General features: G+C 36.1%; 1 protein-coding gene across 1 annotated transcript in view; it reads left to right on the forward strand.

Annotated features, from left to right (window-relative positions):
- Positions 1-378: 378 nt before the first annotated feature.
- Positions 379-16,972, forward strand: part of ZNF280D (zinc finger protein 280D) — a gene marked incomplete at its 5' end in the record, with an annotated part of 30,852 nt that continues 14,258 nt past the window's right edge. Inside the window, 12 exon segments of the mRNA XM_010079352.1 lie at positions 379-536; positions 3,083-3,192; positions 4,905-5,134; positions 7,524-7,681; positions 8,106-8,206; positions 8,299-8,445; positions 9,026-9,160; positions 10,954-11,195; positions 12,367-12,507; positions 13,520-13,582; positions 14,165-14,283; positions 14,473-14,509. Of these exon segments, the coding sequence (XP_010077654.1) occupies positions 379-536; positions 3,083-3,192; positions 4,905-5,134; positions 7,524-7,681; positions 8,106-8,206; positions 8,299-8,445; positions 9,026-9,160; positions 10,954-11,195; positions 12,367-12,507; positions 13,520-13,582; positions 14,165-14,283; positions 14,473-14,509 (1,641 nt within the window).

A 16,972-nucleotide genomic window follows, 5' to 3' on the forward strand; every position in this document is an offset into this window, starting at 1 on the left:
ATCAGAAGGGCAGAGGTTGTTCCAAATAGTGGGTGTTGTGGAAACCAGCTGCTTAGCTTCACTTCATTACTGTGAACTCCCTTTGTTTCAGGCTAGTGTGGGTAAAGATGTGAAAAATACACAAATAAATTCAGGTGGTCGTAGTCTGATTTGGTGGGTTTCAGGGATGAGGCTATATCTCTTTGCATTTATCTTTCCTTCTCCCTTGGCCTTAGAATATTCAGTCTGAGTTGGATATTGTTTTCTTCTGTATGGCTTATTATTTTAGGGAAATCTTAACTGCTTTATGTAGACTTGTCCATCTATTAAAGTATAGGCATCAGTAATATGCTCATAATAGACAATGGAAAAAACCTGAGGTTCTTTAATTTGAACCAGTGTAGGTTGGAATGACAGTGGTTTTGTATCTAAGAGTACTGCTACTTCTGAGGGCAACAGTGTGACTCCAAAAAAGGCCAAGCCTAATGAGGTTGGTGCTGGAAGCAATTCAGCTGTTTCACCCCAACAGTAACAGCATCACAGTGTAGCTTCAGAAGGTGTGCTAGATCAGATGGTCTGTCAATCCATGTGTCTGCCTAATGGAAAGAGCTAGCACTCTTGTAGTGTTTAATTTGATCGGTATTATTAATGCTATTAAGGCAATGTAAATAAATAAACTCTATTCTTATGCCTTAAAATGAGGAAAACCTTTCTATGCAAGGATTTATATACCTTTACAAATTAATACACCCTACGTTATTCAAATTTTAGACCTTTATTTTTTAGTAGGTATTTCTGGATTCTGTAAAGCAATGGTTAAGTTATTTAGTGGCTGTGAAGACTCATGATCAAAATAAATGCCTCTGACCTCATACTCTTAGTTCAGATTTTCTGTGTCAAAGAACTGAATAGAGAGTTGAAACTTTAAAAAAAAATAAAACCTAGAAAGTCAAGATTGAAAAAACTCTGACTGAATTTATCAACTAATTCTGATTAGATAAAAGGAAGGGGGGGGGGGAAATCATTATTGGAATGTCAGGCAGTGCAGCAAGGACCCAGATTGTGGAGTCTCCATCCCTGGAGATATTCAGAAGTTGACTGGACACAGCTCTCAGCATCCTGATAAGGTTGGACTTGCTTTGAGTGGGGCATTGGACAAAAACACCTCCACAGGTCCGACCTAAATTATTCTGTGGTTCTGTACTTCAACTAACTATTGCAAAGTTTTGCAGTTCCTCCCTTTCTTTTGCAGCAGTGTTTTTGATACAGTTGAAAATAGTAGTGGGAAAAGAGGAGAGAGAATCTAAGTTTCAAAGAGAGAATGTTCTTTGAAAGACATTTACCTCCCTAGAAGATGAGAGGAAGTCAAACTGTTTCAGTGTATTAATAATTAGGTGTGTTTTTCTCCTGAGCCAAAAGGTTCTTTCCAGCTGATTGTTAATAGACAAGAATTTATTCTTGGAGATATTTGCAACCACACTCTCTCCTATAATGTTAAAATGAGGGACTACTTACAGTGTGATTCTGTTTGGAATAATTTCATATTTGGGGTTTTTGCATGTCTTGTTTGCGGCTGGCTTGCTATCAGAGTCCTCCCCAGCAATGAGCAGGAAGTGGCTATAACATGGAATATCGCAGCAAAAAATTTTCCTCCACCCTGTGTTGCATAAAACAGATATTGTGCTACAGCCTATAATACACAAAAGATAACTGGAGTATCTTACTAAATGCAGTAACAAAGGAGTAGGTCATATTCACTGACATCCTTATTTTTATGAGTTTGTCTCTGAGTCATCCCATGCTAGCATAGCAATTTCTAATGTGCCGCAGAACCCAGCACTGAAGTACTGCAGAACACTACATCTTGCTGCAGAACTTGTTTTCTTCCAACTCAGCTTGCACTTTGATGTGATATGTCAAAACGTTTTACAAACTGTAATAGTGAAGACTTGCAGCACTGTTTTGTGGTACATCTCTTGCGTGACCATCCACTCATGTGAACGGCTTTCTGCTTAATTATGATTTTTAACAATACTGTTGTCTTCACAAGGAAAAATACTGTTTGATCCCTGTCTACCTCATGGACTATGCAAGACTATTTTTGTGACAAAATGTATAATGCTGTTTCGTGGTTGTTTTAACTCATACACTTACTTGTTCCCTTGTTATAAGGTGGATGTATTTGTGTGTTTATTTTTATTACATTTTTTCATAGCCCTGGCAGGGTACGGTTGACTCCACAGTTGAGACACTGCTTAAAACTCTTACTGTGTTTAACCTTCTGTTCTAAACTGCTTATTCTGCATGCAGTCCTCCAGATCTGTGAATGACCTGAGAATGCAAGAGAACAACTGGAAAAGTCTTGCTTGCTTTTTTGTCAGTTTGGAGAAAACTGGAAGCCTGGGTTTATTTGTTAAAATTTAAGCTAATGCAGAGCTTTTTTGTTTTTTCTTAAAAGGTATTAATAATTTTATGTTGAAAGGAGAAATACTATTTCCTTTCATTACTGGGAGTAATTATTTAGAGGATTTATTCTCCAGGTTCTCCAAAGACACCTTTGCTCAACAGGAATGATGCATCTGGATAGGCCTAGGTTCCAACAACTGTCCAGAGAGAAATCTTCTTATCATTGAGAACAAGATGGTGACATTCCTTTCCAAAACCATTATCTGAACCCTGTTGTGATGATGATCAGGTCATGGCATAAAGCAAGTTTTACGTGTTTATTTGGGAATTAAAGTTCTTAAAACAGAAACTTCACAAATCCATCCTATCCAGGTGGTAGGAGGGTGGTGGTGTGCAGAATTGATGCTTTGTCTCTAAGATGCTACCTTCACCCCCTCCCATTTTTTTTCTTATTTCTCACTAAGATTTTGTAAAAGTTATTTATAGGTCTGTATCAAACAGCACTAACTGAAACTCAGTTTGGAAAAAAGGAAGGATAGCTAAAAGATGGTTTTAAAACCTTGCTTATGGTTACAACAGCTATATCAGTTGCCATAGTTTTAATTTGAAATAGTGTAGTTTGCTAGAATATTAAATAATAATACATTGAGTATTCTGCCTATGAATTCTGAATATTAACGTATTTTAAATTTTACAGGTACAAATGCTGCATCAAGCACCATTAAAAATGGAGGACCTTTTCCACGAGCTTGTCCGAAGTGCAATATTCATTTCAATCTTATGGATCCTCTAAAAAATCATATGAAGGTAAAATATTTTGGGGCTGGTAAACATTATGACAAACTTATCTGGGATTCTGTTTGATTATGAGAGTGCCATGTTTTGATATGAAGATAGTGTGGCTTCTGGCTGTGATCAACCAGAGAACAAATGCTCAATACCTTGCAGTTGAGGAGAGAAAGAATGGAGTAGGGAAGCTGTAAATCTTGCCACTTTTTGCCTAATTTTTCCAATAAATTGAGGTGTATTTGCTGTCTCTGCGTGATTTCTCTCTGCAACATCTTTGACTTCTTGAACCCTTGGCCAGATTCAGGTAAATCTGATTAAGGTAAGTGCCTATGATATTAGGCAGGCAGTTGACCCACATCTTTGTTAGATACCTCCTGAGACAAAGATGGCAGTGTAAACTTAGCTTTTTATATATAATCTGGTAGCTAAAAAAGTTGTTAAGCTGAGGAGAAGAACTTAATTTGTAGTTCATACTTAAACACTGTGAGAAACAGAGTTTTCAGAAACTAAGCATTGGTTAGTCTGTTTATGAAACTTTTTATTGTTTCTGGAAGTACTGTTTCCTGGAAAATATTTATTATTATTTGGCAAAGATTGCTGTGATTCTCAGACGTATGTATTCCATTTCAAGGGCCAGAGAAATGGCTTTGCACTCTGATGTGAATAACCCATGCAAAAGGGATATGAACTACTGTGTAAGAGAAATTTGTGAAGCTCTGAGTTACTGTTCACACAGATTATTCTGATTTACTGGGTTTAAGATGCCCAAAATGGTAGCTGCTGTCCTCTTCAGCTTCAGAATACAATTAAGATACTTACATAACAGTGGAAAAAAATCAAGTGTTTTATCTTTCTCTAATCATTGTTTGTAGAGAATAGCTTTTGCGCCGAGTACATCAACCAAATGAAAGAACCATTGAAGAAGTGGGTTTAATAAGTATTATTTAATTAAATTTTAGTTAAACTATATGGGATAAATATACTGAGTTACACTTCCACAGTAGGAAATGAATACTTTACTAGTAGGCTTATAAAAAGTAGTCCTGCACAATAAGAACTGTTATTCAGCAAGATCTGTCCTCTGAAACATGCTAATTTTGTTCACTGTTGGAAACCGCATAGTACCTTCTGTATGAAGTACTTCATACTTGTTAGGTTTCGTATTATAGCTGTTGGGTTAAACGTTCATTATGTACATTTTTGGCATAAAGAAGCTTGAACAGCGTACGGTGTGTGATTTAAAATTTCTGAAGTTTTCAGTAATGCTGGAAGAACTTTTGCAGGTTTCAACATATGTCTACCTCAAAGAAAGACAAGATAAAACTTTCCATTAAGTTCTCAGTAAACTTAAGCTTGTCAGCAAAATACTTGCATAAAAGCTGCTTTTTTCTTTCTCATTATTAAATCTAAATGAAGGAGACCTTTTTCTAATGAGTAAGGCAACGCTGGTGTTCAGATTTCTAGCTTACATTTATCTTACATGAACCCGTGAGAGTAATCCCTTTTCAGCTTTTATATTATATAGTATTTGATTACCTAAACACTACCTAGAGATCAGTGACTGATCAAAATCCATATGTGAATATGAATAAAGTCGGAAAACTGAGCTTTGCATCTAACTCTAGTTAGTGAGTAGCTTCAGTTTTTAAAATGCTGTTGTCATCGATGCAGTTTGGTAAGAGAGACTGATACCTTTGTCTGTGTCTCTTCTCCTCCTGCTTTCCACCCAGTATTGTTGTCCAGATATGGTAAATAACTTTTTCCTGGGAATGGCCAAAACAGAATGTTCAAGCACAACAAGCAAGACTGCTGAATCTGAGAAAGGAAAATTGATTATGTTAGTTAACGACTTTTATTATGGGAAACATGAAGGTGACACCCAGCAGGTACAACAGGAGCAGAAGACTCATACGACATTTAAGTGCTTCAGCTGTCTGAAAGTTCTTAAAAATAACATAAGGTATTTGAACTCACTTCCTTAATTGTTTGTTAATTACTTACAGCCCACAGCACTTGAGTCTCATGCATTAAAAATTTGTCTCTCTGGGATAGAAATTTTTTTCTTACTGAAAACTGATAATATTGGGTAACTGAATTAATTTTTTTATGCATGTATAGGCATAACTTAAACTTTTTACAGATTAGAGTACAGATTATAATGGTGTAGAGTTTTAATGAGAGCAGTTGTAGGACTTTGGGGTTAGAAAGGGCAGCAAAGTGTTTTACAATTTGCCGTCTGGATTGATGGTTGTATCAGTATATGCGAGTGTTAATTCCCTTTAGGGATGCACAGTGACTAATTGTTGGTGCTTTAGTTATGTAACATCTGCTTTTTGATGGAATAATTTTACTTCCAAATGCTGCAAAAAAATCTTCAGTAAGCTGTTTTAATAGGTAGGCGAGTTTGTGTCATTGTTCCTTTAGAAGTTAAGGTCATTGAACTTTTTTACATGCATTCTTCAAGGGAAGCTGAAATAGCAGAATGTAAAACTGAAAAATGGACTGTTCCTTCAAAGGGCATAGTCTGCAAGTTAAAATGAACAGGTTTATGCTAACAATAGACCTGTGTTATTGAACAAAACAAAAGTTTCATGTAATTACAAACATTAAATTTGCTATTAATCATTAAGTATGTGTAAATCCTAATTAAAATGCCAGTAATTTGTCTTAAGCAGCTTGAAAATGTTGTATGTTACTAGACTTTAAAAGTTTACTCTCACGATTTTATAGTTCCTGTTAATTACGGCATTTCTTCCCTTGTAATTTATCTTTTTAAGAGCAGTGAACAATGTTTCATATGGGCCAAGAGGTCTTTCTTCTCTTTTTATATGCATAATACTTCTCAAATAAGCCTTTCTTGCAATATCATGAAAAGTACTCCACAGAAAAAATACTTTATTAAGATACTGGGTTAATTTTTAAAAATGTTTTTCAGGTACTGTTTTCTGTTCAGCATTCTATTGTAAGCTGTTGGTGCTATGGTGCCTATGTGTTGCACAGCAAGTAATTAAAAAATGAGCATTTAATTTTTCTTTGAATTTCTCTAGAGATGACTTTCAGCCTTATTGATTTTTGCTTTAACTTTGTACAGTATTCCATAGCTCTGTAACTCCAGAATTTTTATTCCAAGGTGTATTTTATACCTGTAACCTGTCCAGTTTTCTGGACCTTAATTCAGAAAATCACAAAGTGCTTCATCAGGGTAATCCCTTACTTCCTTTAAAAGACCTGTGTTAGAACACACCATGGAAACAATGTTCTGTTAAGGTAATATGGAGTACTGGTGTTGGTTCCTTTCTTCTGGTAGATACCTGGATATCTTCAGTTAGCTTTTTTATTTGCTTTTTTTCTTTTGTGTTTTTTAAGCAACTGCTTGATATTAGAAGCTTGAGCTCAAGAGTCTCTTCTCCTTAGCTCATTTGCTTTTTCCAAATCCCAGGTCACTATATTGGGAACTAAATTCCTTTTGTGAGTGTGACCTACATTTAATAGTTCCTCTGGCTGTACTGAAATGAAGCACATTCAAAATAGAACAGTTTTTGAAGTTGAACAGGTAGTGGGTTGTGCAACTAACCTGTCCTTGTGCTGCTCCACAAGTAACTATGACCTGCCAATGTTGTCATGGGTGCCTAGACTTCTCAGCCAGAATAGGTTCCTACTACAGATAGGTGGACATATTAATGAGGAAGAGGTGGTCACTTGAAGTAGTAACATACCACCAAGTTTCTCATAGACTTTGGCTTGTCAGCTGCACAGTGACATTCTTTGATAACTGTCCTTCATAATTCAACTTCAGTCCTAAATGCTTTATTCAAAGAAAGCTGCTGGAACCCTGCCAGTTTTGAATGGAGGTGATTTCAGAAAAAGTCGTAATGTCCTAATTGCCAATATGTTCTTGCTACTTAATAGTTTCAGCAGAGCTAAAGTTATACTTGCTTCAGAATGGGGATTTGAGACTCTGGTGGTGGTGAAGTGCGAACAGCTGACATGTTTTGTTGTTGCCTTTACTAATTTCCCTTTATTTCAAGGCAAGAATTTTGTCTAAGCAAACATGAAAAATGCAATAGATTGCTTAGCCTTAGAACATGTTTCGGATATGTGGCATGTGACTTACAATAGTCAAAATTTCTGCTTAAGCTTTTAGATGTTTTAAGATGATTTCTGGTGTAGTCAGCTTGCTTAACTTTGCCTTTTTTTTTTTTTTTTTTTTTAAATGAACACATTCCTTGGAATTTTTTTTCTAATTGAGAAAGTTCTTATGGAGTACAGTTTCTAAAGAATCCTGTACATTTTGCATTCTAGTGGAAGTTAAAATGTAGGTTTTAGCACCTGTTCACTGTCATTTAAAGGTTTATGAACCACATGAAACATCACTTGGAGCTTGAGAAGCAGAGCAGTGAAAGTTGGGAAAGCCACACCACCTGCCAGCACTGTTACCGTCAGTTTCCCACCCCATTCCAGCTGCAGTGCCACATTGAAAGTACACACACGCCTTACGAGTCATCTAGTAAGTTGGATTGTATCACATTGAATCTTTTTGTGACCTAAAATTTTTAGGTATTTTCTGACTTCTACTTTGCTGGTTTGTACATTCAGAATAAAGCTATTTATTTAAGAGCAATTATCTTGAGATTTAATATAGGAGCTGGGCACTCATTCAATTTATGTTAGAGCAATGTGTGTTTGAAAAAATGTTTTAAAAAATCTTTTTAAAAAGCTGTTTTTTAATTGAAAGCTTGACTGCAATAATTCATGTTGTTTAAGGGCCTTGCACTGCTGACTTCCTGAAATTGTATAGGGAATTTCTTCTGAAGAGTAGAATAATCGTTAGATTGCTTTACGTTTATACACTTCACGTATACGTGTTATAATTTATCTACTTATGACCCCAAACAAATTTTTACTTTTTTCTTGTTTTTCACTTTTTCTAGCAATTTGCAAGATCTGTGAATTATCCTTTGAAACAGAGCAAGTTCTTTTGCAACATATGAAGGACAATCATAAGCCAGGTGAAATGCCATACGTTTGCCAGGTATCTCAGACTGTTTTATATTTAGATTACACCACCCACCTGTCTTTACTGTCAATAAACTTTTAACAAGAAAGTCGAACTTTTTGTTTTAGGTATGCAACTACAGATCCTCAGCTTTTTCAGATGTAGAAACACATTTTAGGACAGTTCATGAAAATACAAAACACTTGCTATGCCCATTTTGCCTCAAAGTAATTAAAATTGGAGCACCGTATATGCATCATTACATGAGGCATCAGGTAAGCAGATAATTTTCAATCCTTAATGCTAGAAAAATGCTAAATGTGTGTTATTAATTTCTCTTTGAAAAAATAGCGTAACTGATTTGTATGGTTGGTACTGGATAAGAATAGTTAATAGAATATGGTAGAAGAATTATGACTGCGTGTTTTGAAAAGTCTTTAAGGGAATTATTAGAATCAGCTCCCTGTTTAAAAAAAGACAAAAATCCTCTGAATATCCTTGACAGAATATCTCTGCAACTCGTTTTCTTCATCAAGTTGTTGTGATGTGTTCTGCTTTTCTTGAGGTTACTAGCAAACCTTTCACTAGCTCAAGTGGAGAAAAAGATTATGAAGTACTATGTCGTCTTGTAACTGGTAACCTGATTCTCGTACTCTTAGTAATGATGCTGCCTCACATTTTCAAGTAGTATTCTCTCTTTAATTCCTGCACAGTGTCTTGGCTTCGTACAATATTAGGAGTTTGTCCAGTTGATGTTTTAGAAGCTGGATGAGCATTGCTTAAGACAGGCTAGGGTTGGAGTTTTGTCTACCATGACATTCATGCTTACTATAGATTGTCTTCTGTTTTTAAAAGAAAAAAGGAATATACCGTTGTACTAAGTGCAGACTGCAATTTTTGACGTGCAAAGAAAAAATGGATCACAAGACTCAGCATCACCGAACATTTAGGAAACCCAAACAGTTAGAAGGATTGCCTCCTGGAACAAAGGTAAGTGTTCATACAGGAAAATTAGAGGGGCAAAGGAAAATATGTATTGGTAGAGAAAGGGGTGGAATAGAAAGAAGTGCTTTTCTGCTTTCTTTTCCAAAGCAAATTTTTTCCCCTGCCTCTAAAACTAAAACTCTAAAAAATATTCCTGTTGGAAGAATTGCCAGGCCCAGTTTGTGGTTTCCTCCTGGTGATCTGTGGTGTTGGTGTCTGTCCCATTCTCCTGTACATGTATATGGCAGTAGTACAGTCAGTTCTTTCTTGAAGCTGTTGGTTTATTTGCCCCCTCGCATTTTATCCTTTCTTGTGCTACAAGAAAAGGACATAGTCTGGATGTTGGTCTTGAGGGGTCTGCATCGTTTCATATGAAAGATTTTCAGCTGTGGAAGATGGTGGCAAAAAATCAGAGAGAGTACAAGACCTACTTCTCCATAGACAATATGTACTTAAAACTGAGTTCACTACATCTATCTCCAGCATTTGAAGTGGAAAAAAAACCCCACAGTTTTCTGCTGAGTGTTTTATGAAGTAAATTCATGTCTCCTCAGAACACTTAGGATATCTTTAAATCATTCTTCCATTTTTAAGCTGAAAGAGAGTAGATTTAGGTCAGGTATTAGGAAGAAATTATTTACTGGGAGGGTGGTGGGGCAGTGGCCCGGGTTGCCCAGAGAAGCTGTGGATGCCCCATCCCTGGAGGGGTTCAAGGCCAGGCTGGATGAGTCTTTGGGCAACCTGGGCTGGTGGGAGGTGTCCCTGCCCATGGCAGGGGGTGGAACTAAATGGTCCTTAAGGTCCCTTCCAACCCAAACCATTCTGTGATGAAGGAACCACTTAGACTAGGATTTTCGTGTAGATTTCAGGACTTTTTCCTGTAGTTTTTAAATGAAGCTTGGATGATACATGTCCTTTCAGTTGAAAGGAAGAAAATTAACATTTTGATCAGCTCTTCACCGTTCATTTCCTATAGAATCTGGAAGGGAAAATGACTGAAGTTGATGTTGATTGTGTTCCTTGGCAGAATGTAAAGCACTGATTCTCTGCTCTGTGGCAATACCTCGGTTTTCTAAAGATTTCAGGGTCTTCATGATCTAATGAAAGCCTAGATTATGTTAAAATTTTGGTGTTAGCATACCTTGATGGGATGTAGATATTGAGACTGAAGAGCTTGGAACCAGGTATAGAAGATGAGGTGCTTCTAAACTATAAGTATGGGCAAGAAGTATAATTAGGAGTTATGCTGCGAGTGAAAACTGGAGAACCAAATTTAAGGGCAAGACAAAGGAGTGTGGTAGTGCCAGATAAGAGGTCAGAAACCAGAATTAGTCCTTGGGGGTCTAGGATGAGGAGCAAAAATATCTGAAGGAAGTAGATGGGCTAATCATGAGGCAACAAGACACAGGGCTTTTGTTAAATCTGGGTACTTATGGGTTTCTTTGATGTTCTTCTTAGTAGAGCTAACTGGCCTGACCTTTCTGTTTCTTTTCCACAGCTACATTTTTTTTGTTTTAAGAAAGCAGGAAGTAGCCAGTTGCAGGTCTGAAAACAAAGTAGTGTGTTTTGTCATGGCTCACTATTTCCACCAAAACAAGAGCTTTTTCAGCATCCAGTAGACTATTGAGGTTAGGTTTACTCTAGTCAACCGTACTTCATATATTTCAAAGCAGTCTTTACTCAGGAGAATGTTTTATCCTATGATTTTTTTGTCCTAAAGTGGCTTAAACTTTGAGACAAATAGAAATGGGAACTTAGCTTAAATCTAAACAGAAACATTTTTCATTTCATACTTGTAGGTGACTATTCGAGCATCTGTTGGATCCCTTCAGTCAGGATCATCAGCTACATCTTCTGTTAGTACAAGTGCTTCCGTGTTTCAGTTATCACCTAAAGCTAAAAATACAACCACTAAAAATCATAACAAATCTAATACAAATAAGTCAAAAGCAAAATCAAAACCGACAGCATCGAAGAAGCAAAATGCATGGACCAACAGCAAAAAAAAAAAAATTACAAATACAGCATTGCATAATCTAAGGTAACATACTGAATATTTAAAATATCTCTAAGTATACTTGGAATATAAATAACTGATCGTTTAATTATCTTTCAAAAATTTTAATACTACAGTGCAGAAGATTTGACGCTTCAGTTTTGCAGAAAAAGCAGGCACATAAACTTTCCACATACTGGTACTGTGATTATAATTCTGAACCTTTGTTCACCAGTTTTGTTGGTGGTAAGCTGCTTTATGATGGAAGAACAGGTGTTCTGGAAACTCCTCTGTTCCAAATACAGAATTTTGCTCTGCACAGAGCCACAGACTGTTGAAATACTGACTCATTAGGCAGGTTTACGTTTAAAAGTGACTTCTGGAGGGGAATACATCTGCCTGCATGTTCTTTGCAAGTTTTCTTACGGAGGGAAAAGTATCTTCCTCCTTCATTTTTTTAAGGGTTTTATTTGAACCACTTATTTGAAAGGTTTAGTCTTGTCTGTCCTAGGAGATACCTTAGTTTGGGGAGCTACAAAAAAAAAAAAAAATCAAGAAGGTAAAAGCAAGCTGTTGGGAGACTGCTGTCCTTATATTTACAATTTAGTGGGTTTTGCTATCCTTATGTTAATAATTTAATGGATGTTTTATGGACTAGAATGTGATTTCATTGGTTAAGATGAGTTAGCACTTTTCTTTGTCGAAGACTGTAGATGTCTCCCTTCCAATAAGGTGCTCATGCTCACAGGGTGTAGTTGTCTGAGACATCCAAAATTGTCCAGCAAAATTGGGGAAGAGCAGGATCACATTACTCCTTTGTAGATATTTTAGAGCTTGTGGGGAATATCAGGGATGACAGGAAAAACGGTGTTTTTTCTGTGTATCATGGTGAATGAAGCATTTCTCTGAAATCCTTCTCAAGTGCGTAGAGACAACAGCAGCAGCTAAAGTAGTAGGTTCTTAGCTAATGCAGTATCTTGTTTCCAGAAGCAGCCAATAACAGTTGCTTACATTAACTTTCACTTTTTTATTAGGGTCATAATGACAGTATAATTCAAGAAAAAACAAGTTTAATAAGTATTTAACTGATACATTAAGTTCCTCATTTTTTCCCTAATGTAGTAAAGCTTGCTAGCAACTTAAAGCAAAAAGTTTGAAATAGTTATTTAATCTTAAGTGTTGATATTAAATATGAACTTTTTTATTTTACTGTAAGGTGTCGTTTGGGAGCTCACAAATGCATTGAGTGTTACTCGGAAATAAAAGATTTTGCAAGCCATTTTCCTGCTTACGTCCACTGTAGCTTATGCAGATACAACACCAGCTGTAGCAAAGCCTATGTGAATCACATGATGAGGTAAGAACTCTTCAAAATTTTTATTTGGTTATTAAATACTTCCGAAATTCATGTAAGTTATGTTAGATGTTTCTATTAGCTGAATTTTGAACTGGGTCATAGGACTGGAAGGAAATGTCTAAGGTTGGATTTTTACTTTGTAATGAGGGCCTAAACCCCATGTTCTTGTTTTGCCTTAAAAATCCAGTGGTTCAGGCAGTGTTCTGTCTTTGCTTCAGAGTTTCTATGGAATCTTCCGTAATAATTTCAGCCAGACTTAACAAATAATGACTAATTGTTGCATGTTGTCTGGGTTTCAGATTGAATACCTCATCTGGTTTTACAAGTGCTGAGTGCATACAGCCACAGCTATTGCTAATGAAATCTGTGCTCAGAATACCGTGTAAAGGATGTCTCAGATAGCATGCTCAAGTGGATACTTTTTCTTACACTACTTCTGGTCATCAGAATAGCATGTTATTTTGTAGGAGGTTTGCCACTGATTGTGAGGCAGTGTAGGATATCGGTGATGACGGCTGTAAAAAAGCCTGTTAAGAAAACAAATGCATTAGTTTTCAGAGCAATAGAACTATACTATGCAATAATTAGACACAGATCACGTAGCAGTGGCAGTAAAACAAAATTTTGAAAACCTGCTTGTTAATCCTGTGCCCTGAACGTTGCAGGAAAATACAAAATGCAGTTGTCTTTTTAAACATATATACGTGAAAATGCCTTGGCATTTTTGAATGCTAGAATTCTTGAATTTGTGACCCAAGTCTTTAAAAGTTTTTGTGTATATTTTATATGTTGACCTAGTCATTAATTTCAATGCTCATGTAAGTCCTAGGCCTTTATGCATATAACCTGTTGGTTGCCTGCTTAAAAAAATAATAAATGCAGGTCATTAATTGAGCCTTCTATTTTCATGCTTTGTCATAAGCAAATTGCAGTCCTATCTACAGTGTAAAGGATATGTGGAATAATGTATTCAAGAAAACCAGTCTAAGTGATAATGTTTTCTTATGTTTAGTTTTCACAGTGCTCGTCCTAGTAAAAGATTTTGGATCTATAAGAAGCATTCAGCAAAGCTACGGTAATTCAGCTTTTTTCGGTTATGGATCATTGTTTTTACTTTCTGATAGTGAACTGATTAGTCGAATGAGATTAAGAACCTCTTGAATTTCTAGGCTTCCACAATTTAGAAGGAGAATAAAAACATTAGCTCTTCCACTAGCAGCATTCTGTTCAGTGACAAATATTTGTTATTTGTCCATGTTTACTAACTAGTTTCTTAACCCTGAGCAGTTTTAAAAAATATTTCTATTTCTTTGTTTTCCAATTTTTCATAATGTGCAAAATGGGTAATAGGGAGGGAAACAAACAAACAAAAAAACGAAACCCACCACAGTTGAGAAACTCATGCATTACAGATGAATTTCTGTCTAAGTGGTGTTCTTTGTACTGGATCCAGCATGGAGATGCCCTGGTCATTGACTGGGATTTCCAGGTGCTTAGTTGCAGTATAAAAAGAAAGAATATGGTTCTGAGAGTCATCTCATCTAAAGTTGCGGGAAATTTTATTTATTTTTTTTATAGTCTGTCCAGTTGCTGTAAGTTAAAACATTTTTTGCAACCATGTTGTATTTATACTTCCTTTTTGCTTTCTCTCTGCTAGAGGTGTGACTGTAGTATGTCTTAACTGTGATTTCCTGGCTGATGTTTCTGGCTTAGACAGTATGGCCACACATCTAAGTGAAAGTCACACTCATACTTGTCAAGTCATTATAGAGAAAGGTGAGTACATACAGTGTCTTTTTAATATAGTGTACATAGATAAATACTTACCTGTGGATGTCTGTGTTATGGCAGCCCTTTTTTCAATTGCATTGTTATGATTTCTGTGTGCTTGGATTTGAAAGTGAGTACTTCTGTATTTCCATAATTTAAAATACTTTTAATTAAATCCTTTATTTCTGTTTTCAGTTTCTGTAGATACCCCAACTGCTGAACAAGTATCTGAGTAAGTTTTGTTTTACTGCTCAATGTTTTTTTTCTATTAGTTTAGTGACGGACAAAATTTGCACTTTAATCTTGGGTTTCTTTTGAATTTCATAGAATTTGAAATGTATGGATGAACATGAACTCTTACTGGTGCTTTTTGCTCTTACTACTTTCACAGTTACAAGAATAGGGAGATAAAATTTTTACCTACTTGCAGTCAAAATTAAAACCACGTTTTTGTTCAGTTTGGCCAAAGAGACATAAATAATTCTTGCAGTATTAGAACTTCTCAATTCTGCCTTCTAAGTCTAAACATAGTGAGACAGTTACTTCAACTTGCCTTTAATGCTAGCTTTATTAAATGCGTGGTTTATGTTCTTTACATAATATTAATAGTGACCTTTGTTGAAGTAAAACAAATTGTCTTAATACTTTATAAATATTTGCAAATTATTTTCAAAATTATGCTGTTTATATGACAAAGGTATGCTGTTTTGTATTAACTTTTTTATTCTGACTGTCAAAGAAAAGTTAATATGAGGATTTTGGCTTTCAGTTTTTTAAAGGATTTGAAAAAGAACCTTCAGTATTGTGGAGATTGTGTTGCAGGGTTGCTTTGCTTGGGGTTTTTCTTTAACTTTAGAAGAATCAGATGTGCCAAGCCATTCCGATTATCCTGGAACAGTACCTCGGGCTTCACAGTGTAGCTTGTGAACCTGTTTCTGTCTTGGCTGAAGGTTCAGAGGTGTTTCAGTTGGATCAGACATCTGGGTTCTCTTTAAACCGTTTCAGAACACAGGAACAAAATTGTCAACTAGACTGCAAAGAAAGATATTTTAAAAAACGGAAGAAAATAGGTTAATCCTGATTTAACAACAAGGTGTCATTGAGTCCATCTAGCCTATAAGCAGGATTCTAAAACAGATCATATATTCTCATGCATGATGAGAACTCTTCCAACAAGAGTCAGAATTTCTTAGGCCTCTAAGCATAAATCAGCCTTCACTGAGTGTTGGAAATATCCCCAATATGTTATTTTGTAATTACTAAGTATTTTCTTTCTTAGTTTCCATGAAGTGACCAGTAAGGGGGGATACTGGAATAACCTGTCATCTGATCCAAACGTGGAAATACTTATCTTTGGCTATGAGTAATAGTAGAGCAAAATATATGCTATGTACTTCAGACTTCTACTAGTAACTGTTTAGCATGTGATGCAGTTGAATAAAACTGGTGGTCTGATGGGATGAATAATAGACATTATTAAAAGCAATTTAAGATATTCTGACAGGAATGAACAGGAGAAGGACATGAATTTGGGAAAGCATTCCAAAAAGTGATTTGAAAAATGAAATTTCTGATTTTGGAGCACAGAATATTGAAATTTGACAGAACACTGGAAAGAGTCATCTGGGAGGGTGAGCTTCCTTAATCCAGGGTAGCTTGTGTCCTTTAACAGTTTAGATTTCGGTGACATTCAAACAATGGGGGAAAAAAGGCTTTGAGCTGTGATATGACCTTAGCTTTTCTACTTGAAGCTGCCATTAGTTGTTGGGAATTAACAGTTGCTGAACTATATGTAAGGAAAGGCTATAGATGGTAGAATGGTAGAGAAGGTGGTACAGTTGTGGCAGGCTGTTGTCAGTACTGCACAAGGATTTTGCTGTCTTGAATGTATTCTAGAGATGTCATGAAAATATTTAAGTATGTTCAATATGCAAAGTACGTATTACTTAAATGGATGAGCACTGAAAAGGTTTGAAATAGAGTCAAGAATATGGGCGGATTTGTTTCTGCAAGCTGTTAGATTAGGACAGATGCAGATAGCCAGGCTTTTTGAGAGCTCTGTTGACGTAAGTTACAGATACTACGTGAGGTGTTATAATCTGTGATGGTGCTTTTTGAAACTGTCATGCTCATAGACATAGGTTTCAGTAAATCTTGTCCTGCTCCGTATACTAATTCTCTGGTTCTTTGGACAAGAATGTATCATTGCTAAACCTAAGAGCACGAATATACCTGTATAGCAGATTTTTTTAAATTAATTATTTGCAGTACAGAGTACACTAAAATGTTCATCTTTTTGCGGGATGGTTCTTCATGGTACTCTGTGGTTTGCTTTGGCAGAAGAGGAACTTGTAGACAATATTGATAACTTTTGCTGTGTAGTTTCTCAGTGATCTGTGAATTTCTTCCCATTCTTTGATTCAATAAGGTGTGACTTGTTTATGGGGCTCTTCAGAATCACTTCATCGTCAGAAACAGTGACTCACAGTTACAGTCTTGAATGCTTTTGGATCTTCTCTTGCATCTCTCAGATGGTGTCTTTTGTTACATATCAGACTGGATGTGTTGTAAAACTCATCTTGATTGCTAATGACCAGGCATGTTCTGTGAGCTCTGTGTAGTGTTGATGAGAGACTGTCTTTGGACCAGAAACCTGCCTTTAGTAATATAGATAATCTTGCTGGAGATGTTCCAG

The sequence above is a fragment of the Pterocles gutturalis genome, unplaced genomic scaffold (genome assembly GCF_000699245.1).
Source record: "Pterocles gutturalis isolate BGI_N339 unplaced genomic scaffold, ASM69924v1 scaffold4, whole genome shotgun sequence".
In the NCBI taxonomy this organism is placed as follows: domain Eukaryota; kingdom Metazoa; phylum Chordata; class Aves; order Pterocliformes; family Pteroclidae; genus Pterocles; species Pterocles gutturalis.